Raw genomic sequence first — 25,814 nt, 5'->3', positions numbered from 1 at the left:
ATCAGTTAAATGAATCCTGTCACAGACTGAGGTAGGTTCAGTAAAATAATTTGACCAAGCCATATTTTATTTTATGTAGCACAAGATATGGTTACATATTAGTGATCAAATACCAGTTATATGAGAGATGCATGTTTTAATGATTGAGAGGAATTTCACATCAAATCTATGTTGACACAATTTATGCAGCTTGATAACACACTGTGCAGGCATGACACAAAGCTGATTGATTTGATAGCCGTAACGTCTTCAAATGTCATAGGCCGCCTACCCATAGGTAGTGTCTCAAGGTGGAGGAATAGAACATTGTTTCACCTGAAATGACAGGCTGCAGGCTTTATGTTTTAAACACTTGTAATTTGCTAAGTTGTGATATCGGGAAAACTCAATGATCATATCAATACTCCGATGACGGAATAAATTAATCTGTTCACATGCACACGTAGTAACAATATATGTTTGTACGTCACAGTGGCATCATAGGCACACAAAAAAAATATTTGTAGCCGAGCAAGCTAACGTTAGTCGGTTTGATACTGGGAAGATCTGTGTTATGAAGTAGCTAGCCCAAAGACAGTTATCTAAATTCATTCTCTGATCAACGTGGGCGGTTTATCTGATCATCCAAAGATTTGCTAAGGTTGGGATTTGTCTATATAATAATTTTCATAGCAACTAGCTCTATCTACCGAAAGATGTTGTGTTCTTCCAGGTCATGATTAGCTAAAACAAAATCGATAGATTTCGTGAGACAATAGCCACAATAAAAAATAAACAATAGCTAGCCTCAATAGAAGCAGAGCAATTCGCGAACCTTGTTTTGTTTTTATCAACATCCATCGCGGTAGCTAAGCGTGTTGTTAAATGAGCTACCAGTAACATTAGCTAGCTAACCAAGCTCACCGTCGTCGACTTGCAAATCCCCCTTGTCATTTCCTCCGCAAAATTGTTCTTGTACAACGAGATCAGTGAGGAGCCCCGATACATCTGCGTTTAATTTCTTAATCCCCACTATCATAGAAGTCAGGTTGTTTTCTGTTTTTATGATAATCTCTTTCTTCAGGCCATCCCTGTATTTTAGCTCTCCTCGTATCTCAGTAGCTGCCATGATTGTTGAACCATGACCCTAGTTTGAACTCTGACCCGAGTCATAGCGGCATTTTGACGTACATTCGATTTGGTCAGAGACTTGTACTTTGAGACGTTCGCCATATTTGCACAAATACATATATAAATAACAATCACTAACTAAACCAACAGGTAGACAATATTTTAATTTATCAAAATGTGAAAATCTCTGAAGTGCTTTTCAGAAACTCCCGCCAACAGGGTGAAATATTTGCATAATCCGGAAATCGTGCGGAAGTTGTCATTCTGAGAGAGCCACAGTGAGGGGGTTCGATTCATTTAGCCCGGGCGCCCGTGTTAGCATGTTTTGCTTTGGTTGAAAGTTGGTTACATTCGACTTGGAACCGGGCTGCCTCCCTGGCGTGAGCCAGCTGCTCTATCTAAATCTGCTCAAAACAATAGTGACGTAATTAAGCAAGTGCAGTAATGAGTAGGATTCTTTCTTTTCCCATGCAAAGTGATTGGTTTTCTGCCGTTCAAGTGAAAACTAATTTGACATTGCTAACATTTATTCGATGGAAATATATAGTATGTAATAGTATATATAGTATGTTTCCGGACGATGCAACATGATGCCTTGTTAACAACATGACCGACCGCACAGATTACTGTTCATTTTGAGATGGGTGTTCCTCCCTCCCCGCTTTCGCCAGATGACGTGCCGGCCCATTGCCCGGTTCCATCTGGGCCCGAGTAAAATAACTCCCTCGGTGTATCGGGTTTGAGAATAACATAACGTCCAGTGCGCTCCAATGTGTTTTTGCTTATTGTATCTAATTTATTGTATATTTTGGTGAACAGAGCATTTTGATACATCTTCTCAAGTCCTTCTGGACGTCCCTGTTTAGATTTATCTGGCGCTCTACATTTTGCCCTGGAACAGGAACTTGTATTCACACTTTTTTCACCTTCTATTTTCCGAGAATGGCGGCAAATGAGGGAGATGAGGCTACTGTTTCTTTGGTAGATGTTTTGGAAGAAGATGAAGAGTTGGAGAATGAGGCATCTGCTGTTTTAGCTGGTAGTGATTCTGAGAAGTGTTCCTATCCGGAGGTAGGCTATTTGCTCCACATTGTTAGAGAAACACAAATTACCACAGTTTAAGTTAGCTATAATACAGTTTTGCAGTCTAAGCCAGTGTTTAGTTTCAAATGGATTTTGAAAAATGGAACCTTTAGCGACGTCACCAATTTGATGTCTCCGCCAACCTAAATTACATAATTGTTAATAAATTGAACTTGATTTGTATTTTTATTAACTCGTTATAACAAAATGTAACCTGTGGTTTTATCAAATGTAACGTTACATTTTCGCTTAAATGGTTCATTGCCATGGTATACATTGCATTCATGCTCAATCCGAAGGACTCAATGTGATGTCAGTTTCACACGTGTTTGTTTTGATGTGGTCTTGCAGGGCTATGTGAAGCGACAAGCCCTCTATGCCTGCAGCACCTGCACACCAAAGGGGGGCCAGCCAGCCGGAGTCTGCCTGGCCTGCTCCTACAAATGCCATGAAGGCCATGACCTTTTTGAGCTCTACACCAAAAGGTGAGTTTCACTGCATTGTTGAGAATTTTTTCAATTAATCTTTCCTCAATTCCTTGCATCCTCTCTCCTTGCCACCTTCTCAAAACCTATTGGAGAAGAAGGTCTGAAGGGAGGGACCTTGGACCTACTCCTCCAATAAGGTTGAGGAGGTGAGGAGCTGGGATGATGAATTCAGATAGAGACGTGGAGTGGACACCTAAAGGATAAGACAGACCAACACAAACGTGGGCCATGCACAATAGATCAAATGTTGAGTGTCGATGAACGGATGCGATGCAGAATTGTCGGGAATTGAACAGAAATACTTTAGGACAATATTTCTGTGCTGTGTGTGTGTGCCCTTATATCTGTGCTCAAAGGTATTATTGTCCCACACAATGAAATTGGGGAGAGGACTGTGGACCTGTCTCCTTCCATTTGTTTGTACACTAGTCACATGCGTCTTGCCACAGAGATCTGGCATTTACAAAATTACACTGATTGGGCCAAGGTGGGAGTTATAGTAATTCATTTGTGGTGGATGACATGTTTACTGTTACCTTGTTTGTCCTGTACCACCATACATCCCACTGCTGGCTTGTCTCTGAAGCTAAGCAGGGCTGGTCCTGGATGGGAGACCAGATGCTGCTGGAAGTGGTGTTGGAGGGCCAGTAGGAGGCATTCTTTCCTCTGGTCTAAAACAAATATCCCAATGCCCCAGGGCAGTGATTGGGGACATTGCCCCGTATAGTGTGCTGTCTATCAGATGGGATGTTAAATAGGTGTCCTGACTCTCTGTGGTCACTAAAGATCCCATGGCATTTATTGTAAGAGTTGGGGTGTTAACCCCGGTGTCCTGGCTAAATTCCCAATCTGGCCCATACCATCATGGCCCTCATCCCCAGCTTCCAATTGGCTCATTCATCCCTTCCTCCTCTCCCCTGTAACTATTCCCCAGGTATTTGCTGTAAATGAGAATGTGTTCTCAGTCAATTTACCTAGTGAAATAAATATAATCATGAACCACAGCACTCTAGCTTTATCTGGGATATTGCAGTTGCGAACAGAATTTTCCTATAGTTAATCTTGAGCTGGGAATTTTTTCAGGAATTTCCGCTGTGACTGTGGAAATGGCAAGTTTGAAGAGATGAGGTGCAAGTTATACTCAGTAAGTTTCCTTACATTTATTGAAATTGTGGTAGTTTGAATTAGAGACATTAGGCCAATAACGGCATGATAGGCATGTTTTATATATGTAGCCAGTTGCTGGTCTGGCAAAATATATTGGCACCCTTGCACTTTTCTTAAATAATTCCCTATTTCTTCCAAAATAAGTTGAAATTGAAAACAACTTTTGTTCTCCACAACATGCTATTAGATTTTCAACATTGCGGAACCAATTTTATTTTTGTGCAATATGTAACTTTTAGGGGACCTGACCAAATTCACATACAGTTGAAGTCGGAAGTTTACATACACTTAGGTTGGAGTCATTAAAACTTATTTTTCAACCACTCCACAAATTTCTTGTTAACAAACTATTGTTTTGGCAAGTCAGCTAGGACATCTACTTCGTGCATGACACAAGTAATTTTTCCAACAATTGTTTGCAGACAGATTATTTCACATATAATTCACTGTATCACAATTCCAGTGGGTCAGAAGTTTACATACACTAAGTTGACTGTGTCTTTAAACAGCTTGGAAAATTCCAGAAAATGTCATGGCTTTAGATGCTTCTGATAGGCTAATCATCATCATCAGACATCATTTTAGTAAATTGGAGGTGTACCTGTGGATGCATTTCAAGCCCTACCTTCACACTCAGTGCCTCTTTGCTTGACATCATGGTCAAATCAAAAGAAATCAGCCAAGACCTCTGAAAAAAATTGTAGACCTCCACAAGTCTGTTTCATCCTTGGGAGCAATTTCCAAATGCCTGAAATGCATCTGTACAAACAATAGTACGCAAGAATAAACACCATGGGACCACGCAGCTGTCATACCGCTCAGGAAGGAGACGCGTTATGTCTCCTAGCAATGAACGTACTTTGTTGCGAAAAGTGCAAATCAATCCCAGAACACCAAAGGACCTTGTGAAGATGCTGGAGGAAACGGGTACAAAGGTATCTGTATCCACAGTAAAAACAAGTCCTATATCGAAATAACCTGAAAGGCCGCTCAGCAAGTAAGAAGCCACTGCTCCAAAACCGCCATAAAAAAGCCAGACTACGGTTTGCAACTGCACATGGGGACAAATATCATACTTTTTGGAGAAATGTCCTCTGGTCTGATGAAACAAAAATATAAATGTTTGGCCATAATGATCATAGTTATATTTGGAGGAAAAAGGGGGATGCTTGCAAGCCGAAGGACACCATCCCAACCGTGAAGCACGGGGGTGGCAGCATCATGTTGTGTGGGTGCTTTGCTGCAGGAGGGACTGGTGCACTTCACAAAATAGGTGACATCATGAGGCTGAAAAATGATGTGGATATATTGAAGCAACATCAAGACGTCAGTCAGAAAGTTAAAGCTTGGTCGCAAATGGGTCTTCCAAATGGACAATGACCCCAAGCATACTTCCAAAGTTGTGGCAAAATGGCTTAAGGACAACAAAGTCAAGGTATTGGAGTGGCCATCACAAAGCCCTGACCTCAATCCCATAGAACATTTGTGGGCAGAAATGAAAAAGCGTGTGCGAGAAAGGAGGCCTACAACCCTGACTCAGTTACACCAGCTCTGTCATGAGGAATGGGCCAAAATTCACCCAACTTATTGTGGGAAGCTTGTGGAAGGCTACCCAAAACGTTTGACCCAAGTTAAACAATTTAAATGCAATGGTACCAAATACTAATTGAGTGTATGTGAACTTATTACCCACTGGGAATGTGATAAAAGAAATAAAAGCTGAAATAAATCACTCTACTATTATTCTGACATTTCACATTCTTAAAATAAAGTGGTGATCCTAACTGACCTAAAACAGGGAATTGTTTACTAGGATTAAATGTCAGGAATTGTGAAAAACTGAGTTTAAATGTATTTGGCTAAGGTGTATGTAAACTTCCGACTTCAACTGTAGATGTGAGTTAAAGATCTGTCATTTTCATTGGAAGCAAGTTTAAAAAGCGATATCTGTTTTATGTGCGCTATTTGTATGCTTCCTGTTTTAAAGTTTAGTTTTTGCGTCTTTTACTTTCAGTTTTGTACCCCAGCTTAAAACAGCTTGAAAATACAATATTTTTGTTAATGGAAAAGATATTCCTCAGCGGTTTAGATTTGAGGTCGACCGATTATGATTTTTCAATACCGATACCGATTATTGGAGGACCAAAAAGCTTTTTTTTTGTAATAATGACAATTACAACGATACTGAATGAACACTTATTTTAACTTAATATAATACATCAATCAATTTAGCCTCAAATAAATAATGAAACATGTTCAATTTGGTTTAAATAATGCAAAAACAAAGTGTTGGAGAAGAAAGTAAATGTGCAATATGTGCCATGTAAGGAAGCTAACGTTTAAGTTCCTTGCTCAGAACATATGAAAGCTGGTGGTTCCTTTCATCATGAGTCTTCAATATTCCCAGGTAAGAGGTTTTAGGTTGAAGTTATTATAGGAATTATAGGACTATTTCTCTCTATACGATTTGTATTTCATATACCTTTGACTATTGAATGTTCTTATAGGCATTTTAGTATTGCCAGTGTAACAGTATAGCTTCCGTCCCTCTCCTCGCTCCTACCTGGGCTCAAACCAGGAACACATCGACAACAGCCACCCTTCGAAGCAGCGTTACCCATGCAGAGCAAGGGGAACAACCACTCAAAGTCTCTGAGCGAGTGACCCCGCTAACTAGCCATTTCACATCGGTTACACCAGCCTAATCTCAGGAGTTGATAGGCCTGAAGTCATAAACAGCTGCTGGCAAACGCACGAAAGTGCTGTTTGAATGAATGCTTACGAACCTGCTGCTGCCTACCATCGCTCAGTCAGACTGCTCTATCAAATCATAGACTTAGTTATAACGTGATAACACACAGAAATACGAGCCTTAGGTCATTAAGATGGTAGAATCCGGAAACTATCATCTCGAAAACAAGGCGTTTATTCTTTCAGTGAAATACTGAACCGTTACGTATTTTATCTAACGGGTGGCATCCATAAGTCTAAATATTCCTGTTACATTGCACAACCTTCAATGTTATGTCATAATTACGTTAAATTCTGGCAAATTAAGCGGTCCAAACTGTTGCATATACACTGACTCTGCGTGCATTGAACGCAAGAGAAGTGACACAATTACACCTGGTTAATATTGCCTGCTAACCTGGATTTCTTTTAGCTAAATATGCCGGTTTAAAAATATATACTTCTGTGTATTGATTTTAAGAAAGGCATTGATGTTTATGGTTAGGTACACATTGAAGCAACGATACGCACCACATCGATTATATACAACGCAGGACACGCTAGATAAATTAGTAATATCATCAACCATGTGTAGTTAACTAGTGATTATGATTGATTGATTGTTTTTTATAAGTTAAGTTTAATGCAAGCTAGCAACTTACCTTGGCTTACTGCATTCGCGTAACAGGCAGTCTCCTCGTGGAGTGCAATGAGAGGCAGGTGGTTAGACGTTGGACTAGTTAACCGTAAGGTTGAATCCCCCGAGCTGACAAGGTAAACATCTGTCGTTCTGCCCCCGAACGAGGCAGTTAACCCACCGTTCCTAGGCCGCCATTGAAAATAAGAATGTGTTCTTAACTGACTTTCCTAGTTAAATAAAGATTTAAAAAATATATTTTTAAAATCGGTGTCCAAAAATACAGATTTCCGATTGTTATGAAAACTTGAAATCGGCCCCAATTCCTCTAGTTTAGATGGTACAATGATTCTCTACACTATACTTTCTTGTTTTGTCACAAACTGAAACTATTAGAATTTTAGTAACCAGGAAATAGCTGAACGATTTCTGCATAGTGCATCTTAAAATTTTACCATTTCAATTAAAAAAATTAAGGAAAATAGCATTGTAGCCATCAAAGAGCTTGCTGTACCTTTCTACTGGCAGTTTTCCCCACTCTTCAGGAGTAAACTGCTCTAATTCTTCAATGTTTGAGGTGTGCCCTCCACCAACTGGTTGTCTGTAGCAAATTGAGTTACAAAACCATGATGAATCTGCAAAAATCTCGTATCATTCTGAGGACTAAGATGTGTGGTTTTATGGGAAGTATATTGTAAATACATTTACATTTTTCGCCTGTATTTTGTACATTTTCACCCCAAATTCTCATTACCGAAATGCGTCCGGATTCATTTCTGGTATTTAAAATATATATATATTTTTTTTAACGTATTTTAATAAACCAAATATGTTGCTGTAGTTTGTCCATAAACCATAACATTTACATTAAACTATAGTATTTATTACGTACAAACACTGTGGACTAGTTTGTGTAAAAACTCCAATCAGTTTTTAAATAAAGTGATGATGCGTCATCTAGAGGAGTAGTCCTTAGATAGGCACAAGTTTGATTTGATTATTTAAAAAATATTTATCCAGGCAAGTCAGTTAAGAACCAATTCTTATTTACAATGACGGCCTACCCCGGACGACACTGGGCCGTCCTATGGGACTCCCAATCACTGCCTGTTGTGATTCAGCCAGGAATCAAGCCAGGGTCTGTAGTGACGCCTCTAGCACGGAGATGCAGTGCCTTAGACTGCTGCGCCACTCGGGAGCCCCGAAATGTATACGCTTATATGCCTTCAAAATTAGGTTCTTATTGTCAAACACCCAGTTTACCCCACTTCGCCTTCTCATTACAGAAACAGATGAAAGTCATTTAATTGAATTATAATTTAATTTAGGTGAATTTTCAGTGTTATGTTTAACTCAGGCCTTTTCATTAGGGAGAAATGTTAAAAATAATGTGTTTAACTTTTTTGGGACATCGAAAGCTGTTAAGGTAATTCTCAACTTATTTTGTGAGAGTCACCCAACTGCTGTTTTCAGCTCCTTATTGGATGGGATTCAGATCTGGACTTTTTGCTGGCCACTCCAGAACAGTCCAGTGTTTCTTCTTAAACCATTCCAGGGTGCTTTTGATGTGTGTTTGGGTTGCTTGAAAACCCACAACCTTCAACAGAGACACCGTTTTTGGACACTGGGTTAAACGCTGCACTCCAAAACACCTTGATAAGCTGCTGATTTTAAGATCTCTTGCACACACAGGCTCCGCACCTGTACTAGAGGCAGCAAAGAAACCCCACAGCATTATCAAACCTCCCCTTGATTGATTTTAGGGAGGGTGTTCTTTTCTTTGAATGCTTCATTTGGTTTTTGGTAAACTGCTGAAGGAGGCTCAAGAAAGCCTGATTGCACTTCTCAACAACCCACCTAAACAAGCCTAAATCCAGGAGAAAATATTCTGTGTACCAAAAAACTAAATTATAGCTCTTTGGAAATAGAGATCAGCGCTGTGTTTACTGATGACCAAAAACAACAATTCTCAAACACTGAAGAATTAGAGTAATTTGCTGCAGTTATTTTTCTGCAGTTATCTTGGCCAAAGGCTGTGCAACCAAGTACTAGCTTCAGGGTGTCAACAATTTTGTCCATGCCATTGGTCTCTCAATTAAAATGATCAAATTAAGCATACAAAAATTAAATTGGTTTTGCGATGTTGAGAATCCAATAAGTGTGGTGCGTTTTTATTTTAATTTCGATTTAAAGAAATAGGGAATTATTTAAGAAAAGTGCAAGGGTGGCAATATAGTTGTCTGAAACTATACATCTAGGACTGTTAATCAAACCTGGTCCTGGGGACCCAAAATAATCAGGCTTGATGATAGTTCTAAGGCAAAAACTAAAATCTGCACCCCTTTGGGTACCCAGGACCATTGATTGAGAGACTTTGATCAAGGCATAGAGTTCTGCATGGTCCATGATGTTAATGATTTCACTGTCTTCTAGGACAAGGATCAGTTGAACACGGAGAACAAATACAGCCACAATTTTGTTGGTCTGTATTGCACCTGTAACAGGCCATATCCAGACCCAGAAGACCCGGTGAGAGTTGACCATTCACCTCAAATAGTCTATGAATTGGTTTTTGAAAAAATCTGTATTCTAGTGAAGATCTATTGACCAAAACATGTCTTTCCCAGGTTGAAGATGAGATGATACAGTGCATTGTCTGTGAGGACTGGCTTCATGGCAGGGTAAGGCTTTTGTGGAGCACCAAAGCATAAGGATGTGTTGAAGATGCACAGGTCCCTGGGCTTGTACACTCCCCTATGTATTTATTTGGACAGTGAAGCTAAAATGTTTAATTTGGCTCTATACTCCAGCATTTTGTATTTGTGATGAAGTGTTTCATATGACGTGACGGTACAGAATGTAACCTTTTTATTTGAGGGTATTTTCATACATCTGTTTTACCGTTTAAAAATGACAGCACTTTATGTATCTAGTCCCCCATTTGAAGATGTCATAAGTATTTGGGCAAATTCACTTAAACATTACATGACCAAAAGTATGTGGACACCTGCTCGTCAAACATCTCATTCCAAAACCATGGGCATTCATATGGAGTTGGTCCCCCCTTGGCAGCCTCCACTCTTCTGGGAAAGCTTTCCACTAGATGTTGAAACATTGCTGGGGGACTTGCTTCCATTCAGCCACAAGAGCATTAGTGAGGTCGGGCACTGATGTTGGGTGATTAGGCCTGGCTCACAGTTGGCGTTCCAATTCATCCCAAGATGGGGTTGAGTTCAGCGCTCTGTGAAGGCCAGTAAAATTCTATGACGTGCCATGTTGAAAGTCACTGAGCTCTTCAGTAAGGCCATTCTACTGCCAATGTTTGTCCTTGGAGATTGCATGGCTGTGTGCTCGATTTTATACACCGGTCAGCAAAGGGTGTGGCTGAAATAGCCAAATCCACTAATTTGAAGGGGTGTCCACATACTTTTGCATTTACAGTTTGTTGTGGTTCAGATTATATTGTGCTTAGTAGAAGTGAATGGTGTATTGTCATTTGGGAGTTACTTTTATTTTAAATAATATTATATGTTTGTTGATGCTACAATGATTATGTATAATCATGAGCAAGAAAGTTACAGAAGCACAAAGCATATCCCCAAGACATGCTTACCTCTCACCATTACCAATAAGGAAATGTTAGTCTTTTTTAGGGGGTATGATATTTGTGAATATAGGCCTTGGACAGATCAGGTCTTTACAATGCCAGAACTATTAAACACAGGGTTCTAAAACATTTGGTCACGAAGAGCTACTTGGTGTGCAAGGTTTTGTTACAACCCAGCACAATGGATTCAGCTAATCATGGTCCAAATTTAATGGGTTTGTTCAGTTGGAAGCAACATATAGTAAAACGAAAAGCGAAAATGAGCATTCTTATTGGACAGGTTTGGATAAGAGCTCTGTTTCAAAATGCTTTCTCATGTTTTATGCCTACTGAACACAGCCCATAATGTATTGATTAATTGTGCTAGAACAAAAGCCTGTACACCCAGTAGCTCTCCATGACCAGAGTTGGAGAACCCTGGTTTAACATCTTGGGAACCACATCAAGATAATATACGGATCCTGTAATCTGTGAAGTCCTATATCTGGAACGCATCCCGAGTATTTAACTCAAGACCGGCCTGGTCTTTACCCTGGTCTTGACGGTGTACACTTGATGCCATAGCTGCTATATGTATACCGTATATGAGTGTTATTACGTTTTTTTTATCCAGCACTTGGGTTGCCCTGTGCCAGAGTGTGTGGAGCTCCAGGAGATGGTGTGTGAGTCCTGCATGAACAATGCTCCTTTCCTGTGGGCCTACGCCACCCATCTGGCAGGTACTCCTAGAAATCCTAGAATTCACAGTGATTCTTTATGTAGTTCTATGGGTACTCTCATTACCTTCAGTTTACTGGCATGCCCCAATTAACAAATTCAGAAAGAAAACACTTCAGGATAGGAGACCATTCTTTAGACCTACCACATTGTGTTTAGTTTATGCTTCTATGTGAACGTACAGGTAACTGCCAAAATTAAGGAAACGTCAACATCAAGTTTCTTAATAGGGAGTTGGGCCACCAGAACAGCTTCGATGCACCTTGGCATAGATTCTACAAGTGTCTGGAACTCTGTTGGAGGGATGCGACACCCTTCTTCCACGAGAAATTCCATTATTTGGTGTTGGGGAAAACCCCAAATAAGTGTTCAACTGGGATGACATTGGTGATTTAAGACCCCTCTTTCAAGTTCAGAGATCTCTTCTAGCCATGGTAGCCAAAATAATGGGCAACTGGACATTTTTAAACATTACCCTGAGCATAATGGTTTGTTAATTGCATAATTAACTCAGGAACCACACCTGTGTGGAAGAACCTGCTTTCAAAATACTTTGTATCCCTCACTGACTCAAGCGTTTCCTTTATTTTGGCAGTTACCTGTACAGTACTAATGAAACCTGCAGTAACTAGTGAACAAGAGGCTATGGTTTGCGGTAGAGCAGTTTACTTCAATGGGTGACTAAATTACTAAAGTGCCGTTAGCTATTGAGGTCGATGTGTGCACGATTTCATGTCCCCTCAAGGTCCAATTCAGCCGTTTTGATCTCAATATCAAATCATTTCTGGGTAACAATGATTTACCTTACTATGATTTCTTTTCAATTAAAATGGTCAAAAAGAAGCGAAGAACAATTTCTCAAGCAAGAATTTTGTTAGGACTGTCTGGAGGTGGTCTGAGTGGGAAAGCTGAAAACTAGCTGTTATTGGCAGGGAGGTTTGAGACTCATTGGTCTAACTAATTAAATCACGCCGGCCAAAACACCATCCCACCAAACCAAGCTGAAATTTCAGGCGGCCTTTTCAAACAGCTCTTACACTAAAACGGCATTATCATTTTCACTATTATTCCAGCCTCAGTGTGGAAATATGTACAGTACCAGTCAAAGGTTTGGACACCTACTCATTCCAGGGTTTTTCTTTATTTTTACTAAATTCTACAATATAGAATAATAGTGAAGACTTAAACTATGAAATAACACATGGAATCACACTCTTGGCATTCTCTCAACCAGCTTCATGAGGTAGTCACCTGGAATGCATTTCAATTAACAGGTGTGCCTTGTTAATTTGTAGAATTTCTTTCCTTCATGTATTTCAGCCAATCAGTTGTATTGTGACAAGGTAGGGTTGGTATACACAAGATCTACCTATTTAGTAAAAGACCAAGTCCATATTATGGCAAGAACAGCTCAAATAAGCAAAGCAAAGAGAAACGACAGTCCCTCATTACTTTAAGACATGAAGGTCAGTCAATCTGGAAAATTAAGAACTTAGTTTCTTCAAGTGCAGGTGCAAAAACCATCAAGAGCAATGATGAAACTGGCTCTCATGAGGACCGCCACAGGAAAGGAAGACCCAGAGTTCCCTCTGCTGCAGAGGATAAGTTCATTAGAGTTACCAGCCTCAGAAATTGCAGCCCAAATAAATGCTTCAAAGTTCAAGTAGACAGACACATCAACATCAGCTGTTCAGAGGAGACTGTGTGAATCAGGCCTTCATAGTCGAATTGCTGCAAAGAAACCACAACTAAAGGACACCAATGAGAAGAAGAGACTTGCTTGGGCCAAGAAACACGAGCAATGAACATTAGACCAGTGGAAATCTGTTCTTTGGTCCGATGAGTCAAAATTTGAGATTTTTGTTTCCAACCGCCGTGTCTTTGATATGCAGAGTAGGTGAACGGATGATCTCCGCATGTGTGGTTCCCACCGTGAAGCATAGAGGTGTGGGGGTGCTTTGCTGGTGACCCTAATTTATTTAGAATTCAAGACACTTAACCAACATGACTACCACAGCATTCTGCAGCTATACGCCATCCCATCTGGTTTATGCTTAGTGGGACTATGATTTGTTTTTCAAAAGGACAATGACCCAACACACCTCCATGCTGTGTAAGGGCTATTTGACCAAGGAGAGTGATGGAGCGCTGCATCAGATGACCTGGCCTCCACAATCACCCGACCTCAACCCAATTGAGATGGTTTGGACTGCAGAGTGAAGGAAAAGCAACCAACAAGTGCTCAGCATATGTTGGAAAAGCATTCCAGGTGAAGCTGGTTGAGAGAATGCCAAGAGTGTGCAAAGCTGTCATCAAGGCAAAGGGTGGCTACTTTGAAGAATCTAAATATTTTGATTTGTTTAACACTTTTTTGGTTACTACATCATTCCATATGTGTTATAACACGGTGTCAAATTATATAAGTCAGAATAAAACACTAGACATTCCTAGGACAATCAGAGGCTTCTCTGTCGAATAAACTTGTCTCTGGCTCCATCCAGGGTTCTGACTAGAAGGAGTACAGCTACGATCGGAAGTATTTTTACGCAGCAGGTTAGGAGACTTAGGTTAAGGTCAAGAAAAGAGTTGGGGTTAGCTAAAATGCTGTCCTAACCTGCTATGAAAAGTCACTTCCGGCCGTAACTGTACTCTCTCACCTGTTTTCCACGTCACATCAAAAGGGCGGCCTTGGAAAAGCTCCTCTGCTGGTAGACTTGCTCACAACACAGACATGACAAAAACATTGCTGGATTCCTATCGAACAGGCGGCTCTAAATATATAACTTAGATAGCTGTTTGATAAATGAGGGGGGGAAACTACTACATTATTGAAAATATTGCCTTGCTAGATTGATGAATACAGCCATTGTAAAACAGTGCAAAGAGCCTGTCAGCACTTAAGTGGCTCCATGTTGTTTTGTATTTCTCCTCCAGTGCCCGCTGCGACCAAAGCCAGCCCCTGCAAAGCAGAAGGGGAGGTGACGAATGAAGAGGGGGACTGTGAGGAGGGCAAGAACACAACAGAGGAGGCCTCCACGAGCCTCAATAACCAGGGTGAAGAGAAGGTACTCACTCCACACAAAGCTTCATATACACAATGTTACGAGAACAATGAATAGCATTTTATTTCTTGCAGTACATTGAATATCATGAATGAACCAGTAATGGGTATCTTGGTTTAAAAGTATCACTGAGAAAGGGATATTATTACCAGATAAAACAGATGGATGGAACTATATTATGTGGAAAAGGTTTCCAATGCGTCTTCATGCATTTACTTTTCTTATGCTTTAGGTACACATGTTTCAGAAGTCAAAGTTACTGCTTTCACCACTGTTGACAGCATTGCATCCATGCAGAGCAGGGAAAGGGGACTGTCGGTATCAACCACCAGGTGGCTTCAGTCCTCTAACAGTCAGCATGAGATGAGTGCACAGAACCAGGCTGTGCTAGTTTCCTGTGGGTATTTAGGGGATAAATGGCCCGTGCCATGCGCAGATTCTCTGGTCTGCGGGGAGCAGCCCCAAGGCTTTGCGGCGCCCGCATATCAACAAGAATGATTTCATTAGTCAGCCTCTGAGGCGAGCAGCAAATTGAAGCCAGCCTTATTTGACAGAAAATATGGCAGCCCACGATTTGCCCCCTCCCGCAGGGGCCCGGGGTGAGCTCGCACATTTGCATGCACCAAAGACAGAAGTCACTCTTATACAACTGGCAACTGTCTTTTTTTTTTTGGCGTGTCCTCGTAATTTTGGTTTGGGATTTAAGGGAGTGGTCTGTCTACTGGCGAGGTTGTGCAAGGTAATGGGCCTTGATAAGGTACTTAGGAAATGTTTCCTTTCCTTAGACTTAACAGATTATACCGGGCACGATAAGTCAAAGCAAGGTGTTCACTTTCTACCCTCATCCTTTTAACCTCTTCATGTCTAACCTTTTGTAATCATATTGTGGATGAAAAGATTCATCTTTTGAGTGTTCAGAGGACATTGTGTGATATCTGTCCTACTCGCAGGTCAAATCCAATGGGGTGCCAGGCTGCAAAAGGAGGCACCAGGAGATGGAGGGAGGCTCGCCCTCCAAAGCCCCCTCCGAGTGCAGGCTCATGGAGCTGGGGGGCACAGGTACAGAGAGAGCAGAGTTTGGAGCTGTATTCTGGCCCTCAGCCTGGAGAACCAAACTCTGTTCCTGTGTCAGCTGCAAGGTATGTCTTCACCACTTATCCCGTCAACCCGGCTGCTACTCTGTTCTCTGCTTCAGCCGTTTTAGAAGGAAGTCAAACAGCCACAATCTGAGGTGTATTCACTGGGAACCAAATGGGCTGAAAGTGGGAGGGACTAACCTGAATTTGCCCAATAAGAAACGCTGGTTTTCGGTGGTAAATATTTTCAGTTGCAAAATGTTTTGTTACAGTGTGCACTAATGAATACATCTGTTTTATTGTAGAACAGGTAAATACATGCATGTTGTTGAGGCCTTTTAATTTGGTGTGTATGTACGAGTAGTATCTTGCAAAACAAATCAAAGGCATAATACACCCAAATAAAAATGGTTTATGATCAGAATTACTGCATATTTATGTCGTTGAGTAGGCCTATATCGTTCGTAGAATTACTATTGACAATAGGAAAACTCTGCTCACCCGTTTCCTCCCCCCAGCAGAAATCCTACGCTGAAGCTGGTATGTCCTTTCTCCTGGATGAGTCGGACACTGTCTTAGCCTACGAGAATAAAGGAAAGACCACAGAACAGGAGCAGGCGGGGACCGCCGAGGGTCGCGACCCCCTGATGTCGGCTCTTAATACCCTGGGCCGGGTTCAGCAGCTGGAGATAATCCATGGTACGAGGTGGTGGTGTTAAAGAAGAGACTAAACCATTTCTCTCCCTATCCCTTTGATGTTTGCAGGTCTGAAGGTTCTGGGTAGATATGTGAAGTAGAGGAGTTTCCACCATTATTGCTTACACTGTACAGACCTGCAACCATCAAAGCATTAGGGGTAGGGAGAGAATTTGGACCATCTGACAGGGAGAGAGTGAATGAAGGAAAGAGGTGAGGCAGGTGTTGGATGAGTAGTTAGAGCCATTCCCTCAGCTGTATTGATTGAAATACAGATGATTTATTTGGTGTGGAGACAACTATCGGTGCTGCTGCTTTTTAAAATCCCCCCCTCCCTCCCGTCTCAGGGTACAATGACATGAAGACTGAGCTGAAGGATTTCCTGCAAAGATTTGCTGCAGAAGGAAAGGTAATTAAAACATGCAGATTTATCAGCGTACACACTATTTAGTTGAATGATCAATCATATCAGCATCATTGTATTTTGGTCCTGATGATGCAGATTTATCAGCGTACACACTATTTAGTTGAATGATCAATCATATCAGCATCATTGTATTTTGGTCCTCAGTTGATGTTCACTGTCCCAGTGTCGCAAACCAGCCTTTATAATGATAGTATTGATGAGGATTGTTTTGCTCGATCTTCACATTGTGGTCACTGAATCTGGAATGCACCTGCTGGCGGTCCTGTCCTTGGTGTGTGACCATGAGATCAAACTTTATTTAAAGTAACTGTCCGATGAAAATCGAATTCTGTCAAACTCATACTCCTAGCATGACCTAGACTCCATCTTTTGTTTGTAGCTGAAGTCGCTACACCCAATAAGAGGCATAAAAAGTTTGTGCCCCATTTCTCACCCCCCAGGTAGTGACTCCCGAAGACATCCGTCAGTTCTTCCAACAGCAGCAGAACCGCAAGAGACGACGGGCCAACGCGGGCCAGTACTACTGCAGCTGAGCAATCTCCATTCAGACAACTCCTGTACCTCCCCCTCTCCACATTTCCCCAACACCTGTCAGTATAGTTGTATTCCTTTTTCTTCTTCCCACTGAATGTCATTGCCTTGCGTCCAATATCATCTTCTAGTACAACTCCTCAGATGTTATGTTTAAACAAATAAAAATGCAGTTAACAAAAAAAAAAGGTCTATTGAACATTGTATGAGCTTTTGTGTTAAATTGTTCAGGGCAGTATGCTTTGTTGTACTGTACTCGGGACTCTGCAATGTGATTTGTCTATTGAGGCTAAGCAGGTTAATGAACTGGCATTTGGTTGATGTGGATGATACTTTGGTTATCTTTTTCTAGAGGGAATTATTAGTCTATCATTGCTCTCCCTCAAACACTTTTTGTTTAATCTGGAGAGAAAGCCTAAGTTCAGTTTGCCTGACAGCAAGTGTTCCAGACAACAGACAGAGCAGTGACCCCTTGACCTTTTATTTACCTTTTTATTTGAATAAACATCAATGGATTTGCTCTTAAAACTCATTAGAACAATGCATTATCAAAACTGGTTAAGCTGGTCATCGTTCCCATAACACGCTTTTTCTCAACTCATTCCTTTGACAATTTATAATTTTGTATTTGTCCTTAGTTGCAATTTCCTTAGTGCCGTTACAGCTGTTTGTAGATCGCATGATTGCAGAACCCTGGCCCATTAGTACGGTTGGTATTTTAAAGGACCACGTTAAATGTTACCATTGGTTTCCCTGTTCCTTTTTAATGTTCACTCTAAGAAATAAAGCTATGAATAATGTAAATTGTTTTAGCGTTATTGTTACTTACAGCAGTTACACCTGGGAACCATCAACCCATCCATTAGAGAATATAATGGAAGTTTAAATATTTTTTTTCTATCTTTAATACCCACATGCTGATTTGACATCTGGCAAACCATTAATAAGGGGATATTTTAATCAAACTATCACACCAGAAATGGAGTTTAGCCAATCGCTCAGATGGTAATAAATCTCTTCCTTGTGAGATCTCAAATTATGAACCCATCCATTTGAATGTGTTGCTAACATTAGTGTATGCAGTAGTTGGATACGTTTGCTGACTGAATAAACTTATTTTTTTAATGATAGACAAGTCATGTAGTCCTTCTCTAGCCTCATTAGACCATCCTGATCTTGCGAGTTTGAGTTTACACAGTATGATGAGCGCAGTGGTTTGGATGGTGGATCAGGCTAGTCCTTGTAAACTGCAGGAAATTTACTTCTAATACTGACATTTGAAGATGCTACTGACCCGGTTGACTAAGTTAACCCTGTGCAGAAGCATTCAAGTAACCATTAAAAACAGAAATACAGTATCGTAACTTATCACTTTTCATGGACGGGAGTCCTTGTCAGGGACCTTTTTTTTTCTTTACTCACTGCAAAAGAAAGAATCTCAAGCCATTTGATAATTTTTATCAAAGCTGTTTATTTTGAAGATGTCAGTCACCTAAATTGCAGATTTGAGTTCACCACTGTTACAATCCCAACTGAGAAGAGTAGAAAAATAGACTTTCCACAATTCCTTAAGTCTACGAGAAAGATTTTTTTCTCGTGACATATTTGTTTTATACATAGAAAAATGTATATGTACAACAAAACAACATTTCAGAGACTGTTCAAAAGTACCTAAAATAAAAAAATACTCTTTGAAACCACTATGTATATGAAGCATTGGCTACACTATTACAAAGAGACTGGTTGAGTGGGCTGGTAGAAAATGTTTGCATAGGACGAAGATAAGGATGCCCAGCCACTGGCAGGGAAGGCACTCTTTCGTCTCCATACGAGAGGGGGGGGGGGGGGGGGGGAGCTAAAGGAGAATCTAGAGGAACCGACAGAACAGTCTTAAATTAAGAAATCTCCCGTTGCCGCTGATATCCGATGTCCTAATGCAAACCAGAAAGCAGGAAATGGGTTATTATATCTAGCCTGGTGGTCCAGATCTTTTTGTGCTTTAGCGAAGTACACGTTAATTCGCTGACATGCCAAACATGTACATACGGCTTGACAACAATAGAAGAGTTGGCTACAGCACATAGTACGGTATCAGCCTGTTACATACCCAGCCCCCAACCTGGTCCTTGTGAAAACCTAGAGAAAGTGTGAGTGCATCTCTAAATACAGTATCTTACATGATCATGTAATTAAAGGTCTATTAAAGTCAACTCATAATGCAAAGGTAACATACCATAGTACTTTTTTATAGATAATAGCTAGGTTTACATTAAACGGTGACAGATTTTCATGCAAATATTCTAAAATCTGCAAGTTTCCACCAAACAGACTTGTTGCGGATAAAAAGCAGTGCATGATGACAGTGCACACAATGTACTTTTTCGCTTACATTTTATGTACCGAATAAAAATCAAAAGTTTGTCGGTTTTCCATCACATTTTCAACTCTACCGATAGTTTTGTCACAAAAAACGTTGGGTTAAACAGCAAATGTACCTACTCTGGTCTTGACTCAAGCGCTCTCGCTAACAGCTCGCGGGTATGTTAGTCTACATGAGATTATTATGGATAACAACATTTTTTTTTTGTCATACGGCAGTCAAGCATCGATCATCATGTCACCAGAATAAAACCCTCAATATTTATTGGAAAGGAGCATCAAGCTCATCACCTTGCACTTTCAACACCCTGTGAAGTTCATCATCATGTATTTAATCTGTAGCCTAATAAACTACATGCTTTCACGGGTCATAGTGGGAGGATGGTTATTATATCAATATTTGCGCATAAAGGCATTTCCACTTCCATTGCTTGCATAATTAATTTTACAGACAAAAAGATCCCACCATGTCAAACAAAATGATTTGTCAGTATTTATAACATTTTACCACAACTTCCGCGTTCTATCACAGCTGTCATGATGTATTTAAAAAAAAAATACTGTATGACTACTCAGAAACGTGGTTACTGAAGGGAAATGTGTCACTCACCAAACTCAAACCACCTAAGAGGACAATCAACTGAACATCTCCATTCTACCTACAGGAGTGCTACTCATCAGTGAAAACAAACATACAATACTGTTATGAGATTATACTTTTAGTGCAATAGTGAGGCCCTCTGTACAAGTTGCTGTCAATGTCTATCATTCTGAATCAAATGAGTGGGTATGCATCATCATATTGGTTCTCTAAAGGGTTAACAGTCCGCGTGTTACCAGCTTTCATCTTTATTGCAACAGTCATGTTTGTCCAACCATTGTGGTATAACACACAATATTACAATACAATGGAATTAGTCATCTAGCCTAAACCATGAAAGGCAACAAAAAGAACGTACAAACTGCAGGATTGGTAATGCTCGTCTACTCACTCTGTCCAAAGCCAGGAGTCAAGCCCTCATCCTCAGCACAGATGAGACACTGTTCAGGGCGGACCAGGGGGTCATCTCTACACTTCAAAGAAACCTCTGCATTTTCCATTAAAATAGATGAGCTCTTACCTGAATGACCAACAAAATCAATTCATACCTGTGTCAGTGAGAATGTGCTCACACTAGTATTGGGAGAGAAAACAGATCATACCACCTGTATTTGGAGAGAAAACAGATCATACCACCTGTATTCGCCAAACTGCCACAAACTCATAACTATATTAGCATAGCAATCATCTCATACATGTGCAGTTTTAGTAAAGTAAACAGGTAACTATTTTGGCTAGGAAATTAGTTAATGAGTCCAAATACATAACGAATATAGCACAAACCTGGATTTGCCAGTTTGCGGAAAGCTGCATCAGTAGATTTTATTTGACTGTTATTCGATTCAAGAGACCTCCGGCTGCAATCCTCAGGGGCTGCAGAATCCGATTCCAACGTGCCTGGTTGGTTATCACTTTATCACACAGGGTCTCGGGGTGAAGACCTTCCCTTTAAGGTTAAAACAAGCCCAGGAGAAAAGTGGCCCAATAGAGCACGGCCTGGCATTCCCTTCCTGCTGCATGGAGGGGGGCAACGTGTTTATTAGATCTGAAGCTCCTATCTCTACGTTACTGCCGGGGGAGCCCTTCGCTAATGGGAAAAGCAGGAGATAACATCATGGTTGTCTCATATCTTTCATATTTTTGTCCCACTCCCAATGGCTGTCCCATCTCCTCCCCTCCATCTCCGCCTCTCCCTCCATCTTCTGTAGGTCAGGTCTGGATGACCTTGGTGGTCTGTAGGGAGGAAGGGGAGGCTCTGGCCTCGGGGGCTGTAGTACGGTGCGGCAAAATGTCTCCGTGGGGGTACTCTGGGCATTAAGTGAGAGGATAAGGCTAAGGTACAGATGGGTCTGGAGGAGGTTGCTGAGAGGGCGAACTCTCTTCTAAGCTCACTGCTGCAGCAGTCACAGTGACAGGCCCATTGTTTGCAAAGGGCTGCGCTGACACGCTCACTTTTTTCTCTCCCCTCCTTATAGACTGACAGTCTCATATTACAGAGTAGTCAGGTCTTCGAAAATGTTTATGAAAAAAAACGTATCCATACTAAAACCCAGCACCCAAAAATAGAAATTATTCAAACTACCCAAGACATCCTTCCTCTTCCACAACCATAATAGCTACAGTACTGTCCACGGTCATTAGTAAGAGAGAGCCCACTATGGACAATGGTTTAGTTGTTGTTGAGCTCATCCCCTAAGGCGGAGAACAGAGCATTAACAACACACACCCACTGACACGTGTGAACACACACACACACCACCCCTTCTAGTCTCGAGCAGCGTCAGCAGTGAGCCCTCTCCAGCGGGAGGTCGAAACGATTAGCTGAAAAGCCAAGGAAAACAATCTTCTGCAGGTTATGATCTTAGCAAAACAGCCACAGAGACGTCAAGATAGATCTCAAAGATATTAGCACTACTGTACAGTTCTAATAATTTGCATTCCAGTACATGAGTTCCAGAGGTTCAAATGAGGGAATGCTTGGCATAAAATGAGAGCGATTGGTGTTAAAGTACTGTGGAGTGTCTATAGCAAGTGAAGAAGTCTGGGTAGAGACAAGACATAGCCTGGTTGCAAGTCCGTTTCTGCTCTTTTACCAGGTCCTTATGGAATTGTCATGCCAAACATTTAGCTTGACAATGGAGTAGGCAAGAGCACAAACAGATCTGGGACCAGGCTAAGACAAAGAACAGAAAGGGACCCAAGTTTGGATTGAGGAATAGCACCATCAAATGCCAATGAGCCCAGAAGGGGGGTGGAGGAGAGAGCAATGGAAAAGTAAACAACAGAGCCATTCGAGGGATAACTCATATCAGATGATGGATGCTACTTTTGACCCTCTTGACACAAGAGCCGACACCCAAACGAAGGTTCTGAGCATGCCAGTGACAATCAAAATAAATTCTAATTGATACTCATCTCCTATGTCTTGGTGATATACATTAGTCTTCAAGTCGCCACCATCGAAAGCGAGGGGAGACAAAAAGCCATATCAAAAAGCCTGCAAACATACTTAGCCAACCTTATCCCAACCTGCTTCCCAATCAGACCTCATTCATGAATTGATAGAAAGAATATTCCATGTCCCACCATTCATACATGCATGAATGCACCAAAACCAACTGGAGGACTTCATCCAACTTACGAAACTGACGAGGCAAACGCCTTACACAGTAACTATAGTCTGTCTCCCTGCAGTTGACCAACCAGGTACCAGTACCTTCTGCCTTGAGAATCATCGCATGCTGAAAGGGCATACAGAAAGGAGTCATTTCAACTGCTGAGATAAAAGGTATTCGTGTGAGGTTTTCTGTGAGAGAAACATAATTTGCTAACCATCAGAGGTGAGTCTATGCCTCGCAGACAAACATGAGGCATCAGCATTATACAGAGAGCCAGGTCATGTTCATTAGGGCGCGCAACGGAAAACGGAAGAAAATATTAGAGAATGTGTGAATGGTAGTATAGCAGGGGCACAATACAGCAATTTCATTTCTCCGTGTGCGAGGAGATGGTAACAGAAGGAAGATAATTACAGTGAACCCAAGTCAATGTAATTTTTTGACAATGCGGCGCAACAGGGGCTAGTGAAAAATGGGATGGAAAATGTGTTGAGATTCTGAATTGAAAGGGAGGACCCGTGAGTGAGCATGTTTTAATTGAAGCTACGCTGGTTTAGTGAGTAAGTATTTTCGCCCAGTGGACAAGACATAATAAATTCCTCAAGAGGAAACATTTAACTGTTTCCCCCCCCGCTTTAATTATCCTTCCACAAACCTCCATTGACATCATCACAATTGTTGGTTGTTGGGTACAGTACGTCAAAGTAAGGATGGTGACCGAAGCAGTCTTGTTCAGATCGCCATGGAGGGAGACAGGGAGTCATTGGATTGAGGAACTGGGCTTTGGTTTGGTTGAAGTTTATCCAAGATGGCCGCCGACCATGCTGAGCTATGGAAAAGGCAGAGGGGCACAGTCATGGGGCCTGCATCTTGATAAATCTCCACAAATTGCTGTAGGGTTAAGGCAGGGATATTATACTTCAGTTCTTGATTTGCTGTTGCTATCCCGTTTTAATTATTGAGGTTGAATATAGACCCCGAAAACCAGGTGTATATTCACATTCTGGCCAATCGACAGTAATAGATCAATAAAGTGGGAAACGTGGTTTGGAATACTAGCCCGGGTTCAAACGACTTACAGTGCCCAGCACTCAGGCTATTGAATATTACAGTGAGGTTAAGGTAAAAAGGACATCTGCAAAGTGTAAGTGTTGGGAGAGGACCAATAGATAGCGCTGAGCAGTGGCTACCACTCACATTAACTATGGGTATGCAAAGTGGATGACTTCTAGAGTCACTTCTAATAAAAGCAGCTATGCAATTACTATTCCTGCCTTGTAGCCACATTGGTAGTAGTAGGAAGATTTCATTTGTGTTTCTCTTCTCCTCTTTGTGCTCTTGCTCAAATCTTATATTGCCCGTCCTGACATACAGCCCGTGGGTCATAAAGGATTACAAGTGTTATTACTGCAATTCCACCTTTTTCAAAAGGAGGAGCTATTTGTAATGGGCAGGTTGCTGAAATGAGTTTGCAACTCATTGCCTGGGCATTTTTCAATTTATTTCTAAGGAAAGCATACCGGGACACAAATATAAATATATAACTCTACAATACCCTCATCCTGATGCAGGAAATTAGTATAATGGAAATGAAACGATGACTGTGCGTTGTCAAAATCCAAAACACTGGGCGGAAAGGGAAGGATTTATTCAAGTTCGATGACCAGTCAAGACTCATTTTGAGAAGAATAAAGGTGATTGGAGGATAAGCAGTTGAGCGTGGATCCAATCTGGGAGATGGGAAGGGCTAGGACCCATTATGTTAATTCATGAGACTAATCTATTTGGACAAATAATTCTCAACCAAACCAAGCCTTTCCTCCTCATCCCCCACCATGGCTCTGTGCTGAAGGCACTGTGACCGCCGCATCTCGTTAGTTGGTGCAGCACCTGGGGCTCGCCGGGGGAGGGGGGGACTACTAATATGTGTGCTTAGTGCCTTTGCCCTGAACTGAGCACGAGTATGACCACTCTGTCACCGGAGACACTGCCAACCACTGATGCTAAGCCATCAACCCCAAATCCCCCTATAGCGAACCGTCCTTTAGCGCTCCTGCCTTTTCCCGAGGCCTCTGACAGTCTTAGTTGCGGAGGGTCAGAGTGCAGACTTCCTGTAAGGGTACTCAGGTTTGTTGGGCGACCTGCGGTCCCTGGCCCCCACCACCTCCTCGGAGTAAGGTTCTGCGGGCCGCGCCTGTCCCAGTCCGCAAGTGAGGTCCGTTTCAGTTCGGGCGCGTCCTCTTGGGTTGTGTGATGCTCCGGCTGCTTGAACTCCTCCGCTCTGCATGGCCAGAGCCAGATCTAGTCTCTGGGGGGGTTGCTCCAGAACATCCAGGCGGAGTGGGGTGCCGACTGGGCCGCGGCAGGGGTTTGGCTGCTGTTCGTCGGGGGAGTACTGTGGAGGGACAAGGCCCCCTCCCGAAGGAACTCGACTGTGACTGTAGAGGTCCGGCCCGGCGAAGGAGCTCATGTGGCGCCCGGGAAACTCGTACAAGTCAGGATACTCCGACGCCTGGGCCTCGGGCTTGGGCTCGGCAGCGTGCCTCTTGCGGGAGGCATACGGACCGTGGCGGTTCAGGCCCAGGTGGCAGTGGGGCACAGCAGGAGGGGCCGTGGAGGGGTGAGGGTGCGGCTCGTGAGGCTCCACCTCCATGGTGACCTCGGGCAGGCGACGCTCCTTCAGGGTCATGGCCGACACGCCCATGGCAATGTCCGGCATGAACTCGTTGATGACCGGCGCCACGTTCTGCAGGAACAAACAAACCTTAAGACAATAGCAATCTGATACGATATATTGGGGATGTCAAGATGAGGACATTTAAGCTCTCATTGTCCCTCAGAAGTACATTTGAGAATAGGGCCCCACTTTCCTCTCTTCCATTACA

General features: G+C 41.9%; 2 protein-coding genes across 5 annotated transcripts in view; one reads left to right on the top strand and one right to left on the bottom strand.

Moving 5' to 3' along the window:
- The first annotated feature begins 478 nt into the window (after window positions 1–478).
- Window positions 479–19,846, top strand: ubr7 (ubiquitin protein ligase E3 component n-recognin 7). Of its 4 annotated transcripts, none has more exons than XM_031837368.1 (12): window positions 479–640; window positions 2,052–2,181; window positions 2,545–2,678; window positions 3,765–3,825; window positions 9,649–9,744; window positions 9,843–9,896; window positions 11,436–11,541; window positions 14,474–14,604; window positions 15,552–15,740; window positions 16,199–16,376; window positions 16,721–16,782; window positions 17,241–18,135. In XM_031837368.1, exons 2-12 carry the CDS (start codon window positions 2,053–2,055, stop codon window positions 17,331–17,333), a joined length of 1,233 nt encoding a protein of 410 aa, XP_031693228.1. In that variant the 5' UTR covers window positions 479–640; window position 2,052; the 3' UTR covers window positions 17,334–18,135. The 4 variants fall into 4 exon arrangements, with proteins under 4 accessions (XP_031693228.1, XP_020352313.1, XP_020352312.1 ...); XM_020496723.2 differs by having other exon boundaries at window positions 513–640; window positions 16,196–16,376; XM_020496724.2 differs by having other exon boundaries at window positions 493–2,181; window positions 17,241–19,846.
- The window catches only part of btbd7 (BTB (POZ) domain containing 7), a 127,175-nt gene continuing 120,143 nt past the window's right edge, over window positions 18,783–25,814 (bottom strand). Inside the window, exon 11 of the mRNA XM_020496718.2 lies at window positions 18,783–25,675. Within this exon, the coding sequence (XP_020352307.1) occupies window positions 25,025–25,675 (651 nt within the window). The 3' untranslated portion in view covers window positions 18,783–25,024. The remainder of the gene's footprint in view (window positions 25,676–25,814) is intronic.

This window comes from Oncorhynchus kisutch, linkage group LG12, assembly GCF_002021735.2.
Source record: "Oncorhynchus kisutch isolate 150728-3 linkage group LG12, Okis_V2, whole genome shotgun sequence".
Taxonomy (NCBI): domain Eukaryota; kingdom Metazoa; phylum Chordata; class Actinopteri; order Salmoniformes; family Salmonidae; genus Oncorhynchus; species Oncorhynchus kisutch.
Note: the sequence above shows the minus strand (reverse complement) of the source record. Positions and strands in the feature narration are given on the sequence as shown.

What these genes read in the sequence shown, in the direction of transcription:
- ubr7 (XM_020496723.2), top strand. Translation starts at nt 2,053, where the DNA reads ATGGCGGCAAATGAGGGAGATGAGGCTACTGTTTCTTTGGTAGATGTT. An exon ending in ATAACCAGGGTGAAGAGAAG is followed by an intron (nt 14,605 to 15,551) that starts GTACTCACTCCA and finishes TCCTACTCGCAG; the next exon opens with GTCAAATCCAATGGGGTGCC. An exon ending in GCAGCTGGAGATAATCCATG is followed by an intron (nt 16,377 to 16,720) that starts GTACGAGGTGGT and finishes CTCCCGTCTCAG; the next exon opens with GGTACAATGACATGAAGACT.